The sequence below is a fragment of the Ammospiza nelsoni genome, chromosome 2, assembly GCF_027579445.1.
Source record: "Ammospiza nelsoni isolate bAmmNel1 chromosome 2, bAmmNel1.pri, whole genome shotgun sequence".
Classification (NCBI taxonomy): Eukaryota; Metazoa; Chordata; class Aves; order Passeriformes; family Passerellidae; genus Ammospiza; species Ammospiza nelsoni.
Genome location: NC_080634.1, coordinates 110,766,488 through 110,779,554, shown reverse-complemented (window position 1 = coordinate 110,779,554; position 13,067 = coordinate 110,766,488). Strand labels below are relative to the sequence as shown.

At 37.0% G+C, this 13,067-nt stretch overlaps 1 protein-coding gene across 1 annotated transcript in view; it reads left to right on the top strand.

Annotated features, from left to right (window-relative positions):
• The window catches only part of CFAP47 (cilia and flagella associated protein 47), a 260,610-nt gene that overhangs the window by 183,988 nt on the left and 63,555 nt on the right, over positions 1–13,067 (top strand). Inside the window, exons 54-56 of the mRNA XM_059466213.1 lie at positions 488–599; positions 7,618–7,722; positions 9,276–9,432. Coding sequence (XP_059322196.1) covers positions 488–599; positions 7,618–7,722; positions 9,276–9,432 — 374 coding nt within the window. The remainder of the gene's footprint in view (positions 1–487; positions 600–7,617; positions 7,723–9,275; positions 9,433–13,067) is intronic.

Here is a 13,067-nt window from a genome sequence, read left to right as displayed (position 1 = left end):
AATAGAGGAAATTTTGGGAGTCTTATGAATTATTTTAAAAATTTTCTCCATATTGAAATTATCTCATGAATATTCTTTAACTGGAAAATAAAGAAAGAAAGTCTGTAAATAGAGGGCCAGGTGATTTAAGGAATCAGCATACTCCAATCTTTGTTCTGAGAGGGTCACTATTCTCATTAGAAAATATAATCTACATGTGGAACATAATGATTCTGTGATTATGCTCTAATAAAAAACACAAAAAATGAACAAAATGAAACATTGAATGAATTCAGGATGTATTAATAATGATTATTGATAATAATTTAAGTTACTAAATATGTTTCCCCTCTAGTGGGGAAATGCCAGTGCAATAAAACTTAATTATTGTGTTTAAAATAAAAAAAAAATCCAGAACTTTTCAGGAAATAAAAACCCTTATGCATAATGACATATAATGGAAGGAGCTTTGTAATAAATCATCATTGTGTATATGATTTTTTTCCAGATGGACTCTTACACACCTACCTCTTACTAATCCTACTAATGACACTCTGGTGCTGCAAGTGGTTAACAGCGACCCCTGCCATTTTGCAGTTGAGACTGACCCAACACAACTTGTAAGTAAGATTTCTGTGTTTTCACAAAAAGGATAGAAGAGAGCCTTCTTTTAAAAACAAATTCAATTGTGTATTGTACTGTGTGTTCAGAATATACAACCTTTTAGACATTTTAAGTACATATTTTAGAGGTTTTATAGCCTGAGGAAGAAAACAATTAAACTTGAAAAGCAACTCAAGCTGAAGTTCAGATGTTTTTTTCTTTCCTGGAATGGTTTTGAGCAGGACTGCAGTGTAGGTTGTAAATAATTCAGGAGATATTAGAAGGAGAAGTTGTAAACAAAGCAGCTGGGTAGAAGATTCATAAGTATCTAATAATCAACAGAATAACTAGGTAAATATTTAGGTTAGTAGATAAACTATTAATGGAAGAATACAAGTATATCTAATATTATAAGCAACTTGCAAGGAATATGAATGATAATTGATCAATATAGCTGCAAAGAAGCTTCAAGCAAATACCTAGAATAATTTTATTCTGCAAATTCAGTTACCTTGAGAGTGATTTCTCTTAACACTCTCATTGTCATGTACTCCACTTTTTCCTCCTCCATCACAGAAGCCCTTCCATCTTGCTGCCTAACATTTATGTCCTTTCTAGGAATAACAATGGTGTAGGTTGGTTCAGCTTTTGTATGTTCATTGAGATTTGCTAGAGTTCTAGGTGGTCAGGGTTCAGAAAAATATTTCTTATTGACCACTGAATACTAGTCAATAGTACAGGCCCCATGAGCAATTCTTTGGGTATTATTAAGGTGATTCTATGAAATATGTGACCTTTTCATGATGGGGAGATGAGAAAAGGGGAGTGCATAGATGGACAGATGCATGTAAACTCTGTATCTGAATGAGTGGCATTGAGTGCCTCCATCACAGCCTCTTAGGATATGAATTCAGAGCCTTTACCACAAAAAAAACCCCAAAAAACAAAACAAAACAAAACAAAAAAATACCACCACCACCAACAAAAAAACCCCACCAAAAACAAAACCAAAAAACAACCAACCAAACAAGCAAAAAAACAGAAAAAAAAGAAAGAAGAAATAAATGTGTGCAGGACAGGAAAGAAATAGAGAAATAATGGTGCCTTTTCTAGATATGAAGAAGGTAATCCAGGGAAGATACCAAAGTTGGTCAGTCCCTTCCAAAGCAAACTATTCTACAACTTATGATTCTATTCCTGCAAAATGGTTTAAGAGGCAGGGAGAGGAATATTGTAATAAAATATAACTAAGAAGATACAAAGGACCATATGGGGAAAATAGAGGAATGATACATAGTCATTATAGGTTCAGTTTTCAGAAGCTGAACAGTTTTCAGCCTTAAATGTAGCAGTACAGCCAGACCAAATGTTCCTAAAAGGGTTTCTGATGGTAACAGCTAAAGGAGATCAAACTTCTTTACTCAGCTTCCCTAAATATTGCTATGTAGGATTCCATTAAATTAAAAGTATCAAACATTAAGTTTTTTCTAGTCTGTCTTTTCTGTCATGCACAATAACATGTCTTTATACACTATGGTAAACCCTAACAAATGCTATTACTAATTATTTAATGAATTGATATTTGATTAGGGGCTTAGAAACAAAATGGATGCAAACTATGTTAATTGTCTGGGAGTATTGTAGATGTATTTTGTTTAGGTCATTGCCACAGAAGTGGGTTAGATTTAACTATAGTGACTTTTGGCTGCTGCATATTGCATATTACCTTGTGCAGGAAATTAACAAGAAAAAAATATCTCTGCTCCCATAATTTATCATCAGAGATTCACACACCAACAATAGCTACATTACTTTGTGTTGGAAAAGACACATTCAACACTAAATGCAGTAATTTTCTCTCTCCTTTTTATTATAATCCTCAGTCCTGTATATCATTATGGATTGAATTCTGAAATGTTCCTAGTTAATTGCAGTAGTTCTTCCAGTTACAGGATGGCTTTGTTTGCTAAATGCAACTACTTAATATTTACTTCATGTAGCTGTCCCTTTTTGAACCTGTTTCTTTCATTACAGACCCATGTGTGGAGAGGTTATTTAATTTCCTTCAGTTTTGGTGACAAAGTCAGAGGGTGGTGTTTATCACAGAATCACAGAATGATTGGGCTGGAGACCATCTATTCCAACCCCTTTGGTGAAGCAGGTTCAGCCAGAGGAGGTTGCACAGGATCACCTCCAGGCAGGTTTTGGGTATCTCCAGAGATGGAGACTCCACAGCTTCTCTGGGCAGCCTGCTCCAGTGCTTGGTCACCCTCACAGGAAAGAAGTTTTCATACATATTGAAGTGGAACTTCCTGTCAATGGGCAACACTGGAAGGAGTTTGGCATTTGCCCTTAAGATAATTGTACACACTGATGAGGTCCCCTCTCAGTTGTCTCTCCTCATTAGAGATGCTCCAGACCTCCAGTCACTTTTGTGGGCTCTGCTGGACCCTCTCCAGTAATTCCTTGTCTTTCTTGGACTGGGGAGCCCAAAACTGGACACAGCACTGCACATGTTCTTACTTCTGAATATTTTGCATACTAGCACTCAACACTGCATTCAAATTCCAGAAGATTACTGCTTATAAACCATGCTCAGTGTTTCAGGTATTGGTTTATATTAATACCCATTTCAAAGCCTTTGTTATGTGTGGAAAAAGTTTCCCATCTTAATCATTCAAATTTCTGTTCTCTTTAAAGCAGATAATACTTTCTTTTCAGCAGAAAGATTATGATTTGTGCAACCCTCAGATAAAAGAGCAAATTATTTTAACAATAGATCTAAGATGGGATTGGACAATGAAAATACATTATATTTGAAGATAGTTAGTAAAGTCAGGTCAATAACTTTGATATTTCATGTAAATTTCCATATTTGTTTTTATGTCATCTGAGATGTAGGACTTTTGAATGTACTGGACTGTTGATCAGAAAATGTCTCAAATTGGTTTCTTCAGTCCCTGGGTTATGTTAGATAAATCAGATAAAACAGTGGTATCAAAGAATTTTTTTCTTCTCTTAAGATATTTGCCTAAAATTAATCAAAATTTTGACTAATGTTTCAGAACATTAAAAAAATCCAGTATTATTATCACTTCCATGTGTGTGGAAGTTTGTTTGTTCCAGTTTCAGTTTGGAACAAAGGGCATTACTGAAATATCACAAAGGATTTTCTATAGAGCTGATTCAACTTCAAGTATGAACATCATTAATAACATGCTTTCTTGAGGTCCAGTTAGATTAGGCTCAAGTGTTCCTGAACTTCAGTGCGCATAATGAAGTCTAAATGAAATTCAGAGGCTTTAAATCCTTTGTCAGCTTCATGTCAATTAGAAGCAGCTCCGTTACCCTTTTGTAAACTGATAAAAATGAGAAAAGACTGCATATCTTACTGGTGGCTTTGCAATTGTAGCCTAAGTCAGTTTAAATGGAATATAACATCTTGGATTTCTTTCAATAATTTGATAAAATCTTTCAAAGATACCCTTTAATGAGGTTTGGATTTTTTTTTTTTAACAAGCTATGTTTAATTTTTGTTTCCCTTTTTGCAAACCTTTAACTAACTTAGTACCTTTAACTAACTTAGTAACATTAGAAATGCTGCCAAATTATCTAAACGCCAGAATGAAAGTGAATTCTCATGTTTACTGTAAAATTCCACCTTTTTTTTATTAGAATATTGGGTATTAGGGGTGTCTGGGAAAAAGGTCATAGGGATGTTGAGTTTGGTGTTTCTGTCCTGACTGCAGCTTTCTTTGTCTTTAGCAGAAAAGGATTCAGGTTCAGCATTTAACAGCTGAAAACTTTCAATCATCAACAATGTGTCCCCCAATTTACTGCTTTTTCTTTATATAAATACATTGATATATTTCACATATTTGTGTATTATATTGACATACACATATATTTACTATGTACAAAAACGTCTAACAAACAGGATCATCTCCATGGCTTAAAAGAAACATGCTTTCACTGTAAATCTTCAATTTGCTATTCTCCTGGTTTAAAGTAGCCTAAACCTTTTCCATTAAGCTGAGTTCTTTCCTGATTGGCTTTGAAACACAACTTTTATTGAGGACAAATAACTTAATAGGAAAGGGCTGGCAGAGAGGAGTGCAATCTCTGTGTGCAAGCTTTAAGGATTTTCTTAATGACCATGAGTATTGTTTTGTACAGAGTAGAGAACAAGCTTTTAGATTTATTAAAAATTTCCCCTTCTTTCTTCATTTTGTAACAGAAATAATGTATTTGTAGTTAACTCCAGACTTAGTTTCTATATTTGAACTGTTATATCTGAGCTCTTATGAAGAGCAATGATAACAGTTCCTTTTCACATGACTATTGTGAAAGGCATTTGTTTATGTAAACAAAAGGAAAGGCAGGAGATGTGTTAGCATCAGCATATTTAATTGAATTATTCCATTACCTCCCTAAAATATATTTTTTGCATTATTTTCAATTCTAGTTTTAGAACAATTTATGTTTTTTTGGATTTCAGTAGAAAGTACATAGGGTTTTTTTGCCTGGCTTATCTCAAAACAAATTACTTTTTGGATTCACAGAACAACAAACTGTGAAATTAAAAATGAAATTTTAAAACCAAATCTACAGTGTAAAAATTAAAAATCCTTTCTGCTTTCAGAGCAGGCAGTCTGCTGGGTTATCATAGCTCTATGTTGATTATTTTGATTCATTGTGGCAGTGGATTTTCTGAGTAATGATAATATGTCAAGTAATACTTATTGGAAATCGAACGCCTGTCTGTTTGCATCTCTGTGGAAGAATTATTATTCTAAGTAATGTGAATGTCTTACACTGAAATTACTCAATATTTAAAAATCTTAGTGTTAATTTAATGATGTAGTCATAGTCTCTGCCATGCTGTCTTTACCTAGTTTTTCATTTTAATAAAAAGTATTTGCGGGGGCGGATGTTTTCTACTGAGGTTCTTTCTCCATTTGTAGGTCTTCATTTGATAAATGGGTCTGACTAGTAGGTGGGAACTGGACTGCAAATGAAAGTTTAATTAACTGTTATGGCAGGAGTCTGATGAATTACTTAAAAACTTTCTCTCCCAAAAAAGAAAATAACATTTTAAGTGTGGTGTGTTACTTGAGCACATCTGAGCTCTGTCCTCTCTTCTGCACAACCTACCTCCCACTGCCATCAGTAGGAATACCTGTGGTTCAAGGCACACCAACATCCCTGTCCCTCATTGAGCTGGTACTGATGACTAAAGATTTTTAGCTTTTTATATATTTTCCTATATTTGTTGCTTTGGAGACTGCTAATACATGCTTGTAGCTTCTAGTACTTTTTCTACCCTTTTATCCCTACATTTTAGAACAATAAACTAACCTTCTAACACATTACTGAAACACTGTTTAGTCTCATTTTCAAGAAGAGAACCTACAACAAGGACGTTTTGTTTTCCAACCAGAATCTGAGAAGACACAAGAAATGGGTCCAAGAAGCCCCTGGACTAATTCCAATGGGGCAGTACCTGGGGTAAAAGTATCTAACCAACTGGTCTTCTAATTGGACAATATTTGATACCTATACTAATCAATTAACTTCATAAAAATTGTAGAACTCTACTGTATTACATGTGCATATTGCCATATGGTGCACCCTGAAGGCCTTTCAGTTGAAGATTTACTTTTATATGCTATCATTTTAACAGTGTTTGGAAGGATGGGTGTTTTATTCCAGGAAACTCTCTATAAATACACCCAGGGGATGATGGCAGGACCAGGAACAGCGTGGCTCCTGCCTGGGCCCAGCTCTGGGATGGCAGGAAAAGCCTCAGGGCAGTGAGAAAGAGCAGCAAAGACTTGGATGATGGATGGGATTCATCCATCCCAACAGAGACTGGATGACATCAATGTCCCAAGACAATGTCGCTGTGGGGGGACTGGGGATGGGCCAGGCCTTGCTTTGTGGGGGGACAGTGACCTCAGGCCGCCCAGCCTGGCTGAGCTGTCAATCAATCAATCAATCAATCAAGCAATCACAGTCTGGGGTGGTGCTAACCCAGCCTCTGATTGGCAGAGTTATCCATCAATCACACACTGAGGCAGTGCTAATTGGACCCTAATTGGCCAAGTGACTTGAAGGTCCATGTGTGGTCGGGGCAGTGAAAGCTGTGGAACTTAAAAGATGGCGCACGCTTGGACAGTGATTTCTGCTGGAGTTTCTGTTTCAGTCATGCTGAGCACCAGAAGCTGGCAGTTTTATGTGTATTTTGTCAGTTCCAGCTGTTGTAGGGTGTTGCTTTGACTTTCATTTATTGCAAATTATATTCATTTTATGAAACACAGGTTAACTGCTCATGATATCAATTACCTTTTTATCTCTTCTTACGTGCAAATGTTATTTATACATATATAATATTAAAAAACTAATATGTGTTTTTTTAAAGAAATAATCCTAGTAATTGTGTATTCAGTGATTCTGGCTGATCACACTCTATAAGCATTGGCATTTTTATTCTTCATAATTCAATTCATTTACTGCTTATCTGCTTCTTGAAAACAGATTAATTGATTGTAGTCAGCTACTTTGCTTTTGCCTATGCAGTTGAGTCTCAAGTAGAATACTTGAGGTGAAGAGAAAACCTGCAACATTATTTAGTGTTGGTTTTGCTAAAGGTAAGCAGAAGAGAGACAAAGCACTGGTTAATTAAAACCTGGCATGCATTTCCTTTCTGAGGCAGTGTGCATCCGTGGGGGTCACTGTGATAACCCTCCAGTGCCATCACACCACAGTGCTGTTGGAATGGTGTGTGAGAGCTGCTGCCCGTGTCCTTGGAGCGGTTGTAGCCCCAGCCCTGGAGCTGCAGGGCAGTGGATGTGCAGGGACTGCCCCGGCACTGTTTGCTGCAGTAACTCGCTGGCTGAGAGGGGGAAACGTGTGGAGCACATTAATCACGTTCACATCAGCACTGTTGGTACAAAGCACAAAACAGATACTCAAAAAATTGATTTCCTCTCCCTTACCCCTCCTTTCTTTTGCTTCTTTCTTGTGTTTGTACAGCTGGCTATTCCTCCTCATTCCACCAGCCAGCTGCCTGTGAGATTCTGTCCCTCTGCCCTTGGAAGGCGCAACCACAAGGCAACAATAACCTTCAAATGCCCACAGGTATGATAATGTGCTTGTCCCACAACACTTGGGATTCAGATTAGGTACTATTTATGATAGGCAAGGAAGTAAAAGATTCAGCCTGTAAGTTTAGTGACTGGATGCATAATGAAAGAGTAAATGTGATGTTAAAAACTTATCATTTGTTTTATCCTTAGTTTTACACAGAAATTGTTCTGTTTACAGTATTAAAATGTGGCATAATGGCGTAGGAGCTAGAACAGGTAATGAATAATTTCAGTTTGCTCAGTAGTGAGTTCTGCTAGTTTTAACACTTGAAGACTGACATTTCTTAGGAATGTCACCTCTGAAATTAAATTTCTTGGTGTTTTCCCCAACCTCTCCAAAATAAAATTGTTTCATTTTTTTATCCAATCTGAATTTTAGAAGATCATACACTTGATAAAGTGAATTCTTCCTTTCATTTTATCTGAAAATGTTTTTTACTTTGAACACCCTAGAATTGTTGACTTCTTTTATTTCTGTGAATTTTCCTGAAGTTGAATGAGAAACTAGTAAATAAAGAGACATGAGTCATCAACATGACCTACTAAGTGTTATGAAATTACAGCTGAAATAAAAAAGAAAAACTGATACTACAATGTAAATGGTAATATTTCATCATGCAAGATGTGGTTAAATGAAGCCTTTGTTTTCTGTGCAATTTCCTCTCTATATTTTTTTTTTTGAGTTTCAGATATCCTAAAACACTGCTAACCTGTGAATGATTCCAGTTGAGTGCTACCAGCAGTTTTCAGTAGTGTTTTAAGCAATACTAAAAAGCAAATATTCTTTTATATGAAGAGAACAAATACTGAAGGAAGTCATGTGGCAATTTTTTGTCTTGAAAGAGTATGTTGAAAAGACAGGTTATTTGCAGGTGGTGTTGGCACTGCATTTATTTTCAGAATCTCTCTTAAATATTTAGTAAGGATAAAAACAAGGAGACAGCAATTCTAATATGAATAGTATATATCCAAGGTCAGTTCAAGAGGACACAATGTCCTTCTCTGAAACCTGATGGTCCACAGAAATTTTAGATCTACTATTTCTTTCCAATATCCTTGATTTTTTGTGTCTAAAGGTTAATGTTCATTATTATCTTTGAAGTAACACTTTTGGCTTGTTGTGTGATTCTACTGCTGTCCCATAAAAGAATTATTTTCTTTCTTCCTTTGTCTTCTGGAGAGAACTTCTCACTTTATCTGCTGTCAGGTTTTAATATATATGCTTTGAATTCTGCTTTTGCAGCTACCTACATCTTTCTATTCCCTACACTGAAAGCTCTGAGCAGCTGGATGGAAGTTAAATACTGTGTGCTTGAAGTAGAAATTAAACACAAAAAGGAGATATGAACATATCCCAGAATGAAAGTATTGATTTCCAGATAGCAATACTTAGAGTAACAACAGCTTGAAGAAAGAAAAATAAAAGCAAAAATTTACGTTCACTTATAGCAGAGACACAAAACAGTGGAAGGAAGTAGGCGAAATACTTTAAAATGTACAGCTCAGACTCATCAAATGATAAACAATGGCATGTTCCATTCACAGTTTGGAGAGAGGATATTTCACCTGACGGGGTCTGGAGTTCCTCCTGAGCGCATGGAAACCACCACCACCAGTGCCTGCATTGGAGAGTACTCCTCTGCCATCATATCCTTCAGGAATCCCACTGCTGAGAATGTGGTGGTAGATATCGTGCTGGCAGGTACAGGGATTTGGAAATTCTTTTATTTTTTTTTTAATGGGGGAAGGAATTTAAGCTCCTTGGGTTCCAGTAGAGGTGTGGAAGGAATGTGAATAAATTTTCCTCATTCCATTTTTTGGCAGTAGAGTTCCTGTATTGTCAACACCCACCCTGAAAACTCTGTAGAGCGTGCTGTGGGAGGTAGGGAAGGACACAAACCTGTAACAGCTGTGCACAGAAGACTTCTTAGGTCATGCAGCCTCATGTGGATGTGCAGCTGCTGGCTGGGTGTGCTGCACTGCAGCACTTTGGCAACAAGAGACTCTGGGATGTGTTTTGGTAGCTGTGCCTAAGCCACATAACTAATGTTTGGCTTTTGTTCCTCAATCAACTTTAAATATTTTATATTACTTGGTCAAATTCTGGATAACTGACGAGTTAGTGAGAGAGCAAGGGTAAAACATTTTTAAAGTTTTCTTTGGTATTTTTTGTGTTTTTTTTTTTAAGATCTTCCAAGCAAGTGTGTTTCATCAATATTTTCAAACATGCTTTAAATGATAATATGAGATCCAGAATTACTAGAGATTGACAAATAACTGTCCATACTGGGATTTCACAAATGCGTAGGAACTCAGGTTCTAAATCCCACAATCTCATTGATGACTAAAATTTACTCAGTCAAAAAGGAAATTTCACTTCAAGTGCATCAGAAGGCTTTAAAAGGTTCTCTGAATCTCTACCTACTCGAAGGTAACATGTAGGTAGCATCAGAAAACAGGTGCCAAAGCATGTCCTGACATCTGCAAATAACAAAAATTGAAGATAAACCTTCCAGTTTTATTTTCATAAATAAATAAATGTAAGACAAATAGCAACCAAACCATAAGAGAATAGTAAAATCAAGCCTGTTCAAAGGTAAGTTTTAAGCCATGTTTACACACTCAAGCTGTGATTCAGGGTTTGAGACACATAGAATAAGTGAAGAAATGTGATTTTAAAAAACTGTAGATTCATGTTTTTTGTTGCATTAAACTCACACTTTTTAATCCTACTTTCTGAATATGAATTAGAAATAAAGAAACACAGCTTTGTCCACATACACAGTTCATATATGGGGGAGCTTGGAAATATGCTTACCTAAAAGGTCAGGAGCATCTTGGTCTCATGACTGAACACTCTGTACTTTTGCTGACCAGAATTTTTTGTCAGACCTCAGTGCAGTTTCCCCTGTTTAACTGCTGAAATATTTCTATTTATGACTGTCACAAAAGAGAGTACCATTTGTAAGTGACCAGATCTCTTGTGAATTTCAGTTGAAGTTCTCTTCTGGAAAACATTGAAAGAAGCAGCAGCATGCAAAATATTCAGTGCTTACAGGCCAAGTGAATCATGGCCAGGATCTTGGGGACGTTACCAGAATTCAGGTGCTGAGCAGGATAGCTGGCAGAGAAGGGGGGAGCCTGGAACTGAGAGACAGAATCTTGTCCAGCTTCCTTCTTATCTGACATCTGGGTGTCCTTAAGTGACAAGGAGCCCTGCACACTGGTTCTGCACATGGAGACAGGGCAGCTGCTGCAGCAGGTGGCATTCAGTGCATGTACACTAGGCTCCAAGGTGCTTCTCACAGTTAAAAAGGAAGGTAAATGTTGAACACCCCAGGAGCTGCTTTTGGGCAGTCATTCTGATTGTGCAGCCATTGCTTGTGTAATCCAGATGGAAGCTGGGAGTGTGGAAGCTGCAGCTCTGGTCTGAGGCAGTCAGGAATTGTGGAGGCATCTCCCTGGCACTGCAGTGTGAATGGCAGGAGCCTCACCAGCTGGATGAATGCTGTGGTGATGACCTTCCTGTTTGGAGAGGGAAATGGGCAGCCTGTAGGGAGTGACAGGCTGTGGACTCAGACCAGCTGGAGGTATTCAGATCCACAAATCCAGGTGAAATTTGCAATGTAATAAAACATTTGGCCAATATGATTGTGAGACTGTTGTTTTTTATGAAAGTTCATGTTGATCAGGAGATTTTTCTGCTGACTGGGAAAAGGCTTTGTTGTTTCTTCCTTTGAAAAGTGATAGAAGGAAGACTGGAGGAGCAGTGGGATGATCAGCTTCACCTGAGCCCCTGGTGGGGTCATTGGACACTACTTTTGTGGTGTGTGTAGCCCATGATTTACACGTTCTCTTACAGTCCATGTCCAAGCCCACGAAGGTCGAGAAGGTGATCAGGAGTAGTCAAATGGATTTCTTAAGTGCAAATCATGATTGACAAATGTGATTGTCTTCTGTATGGAAATGAGTGATTATGGAAATAAAGGAGGAGCAGTGAATGTAATATACTATGATTTAGTAAGTCTTTGTCATTGTATCCTGTAACATTCTTGTTTGGAAGCAGAGGAAGTCTAGGCCTGATGAACAGACTGCTGAGTGGATTGGAAGCTTGGCTGAACTGTTGGTCTCAAATTATGGTGATCAACATCTTGGCATTCAGCTGCTGGCTGTTAGTGATCATTGCACAAGGGTCAGCCTTGGGGCCTGTATTATTCAGGACCTTTATTAGAGACATGGATGATGATAGAGATTGTGATGGAAATTAGGGATGGGAACTGACATGATGGATGGTAGAGCTTCAGTGCAGAGGTACCTTGATAAATTGTTGGTGTACCTCAGTTTTGAATTGCTTTGTTCATCAGCACATCATTCCTGGAACAGCTGAAGACAAAGTGAACTTTTACATTATTAGTAATGCAATTTTCATGCTAAAATGTTAACCCTCTGTAGTTTTCCCTCACTCCATCTACCCTGTGTGCTTATCTTAGCCCACACTGAGTGAATTACAAGTGCTGTGTAATCCACCCTATTTGACCAGGAAATAACTGATTATATGAACTTTTGAAGTGTAGGAGTGTGTTTAATCTGTGGTATAAAGATTCCTATTGCATCTCATAATTGCAGGATGCTTTATTCTAGTGGAAAGTGCGAGCTGGGATTCTGATTTGTAGAACAACAAGAGCAATTCAGAGATGCAAACTGCTTGTCTTATTGAGAATAAATCTAGTGCCAAACAGCTCAGTTAAGTATTCCATTACTTTGAGGTATAATTTGTAAGAATGCTTATCCAGTGTGCTGTTCACAAAATAGTGGAGAAGAATAATAAACTTACCTGTGATGCAACTTAATCAGAAAAAATATTTATAGAGCTTAAATATTGTAACTAAAGTGTAGTAGATTGTGAAATTCTGAGAAACAAGAGAAGCTGCATTGTTTAATTGTTTTAGTGGTAACAGTAATCTTTCTAGCTGTTGAGCATGAACTTGTCCCAGGGAGTTGTTCAGAAATAGTGACAGAGACAGAAGTATCCGGCTTAGACAGTGAAGGACTAATGTTTATTTTTATGCATCAGAAGTTTTCAGTCTTCATTCTTCTTTACCCATCAGTAAACCTGACATCATGATGATCTAATGTTTCTGTGATCTTTGGAATTACAAAAGGTTGTCTTTGAAAAAATAAATTATATATTGCAGTCTTTATGAAAGGATAATTATACCTGTCCTTTAAACTCTGTCTTGAATTTTTATCTGATTATTGTAATGTTAATTTTCTAATTCAGTTGTTCTTGGTGACCTGTACGTAAAGTTTGCTTTGTTTTAATTACAACAAGATAGT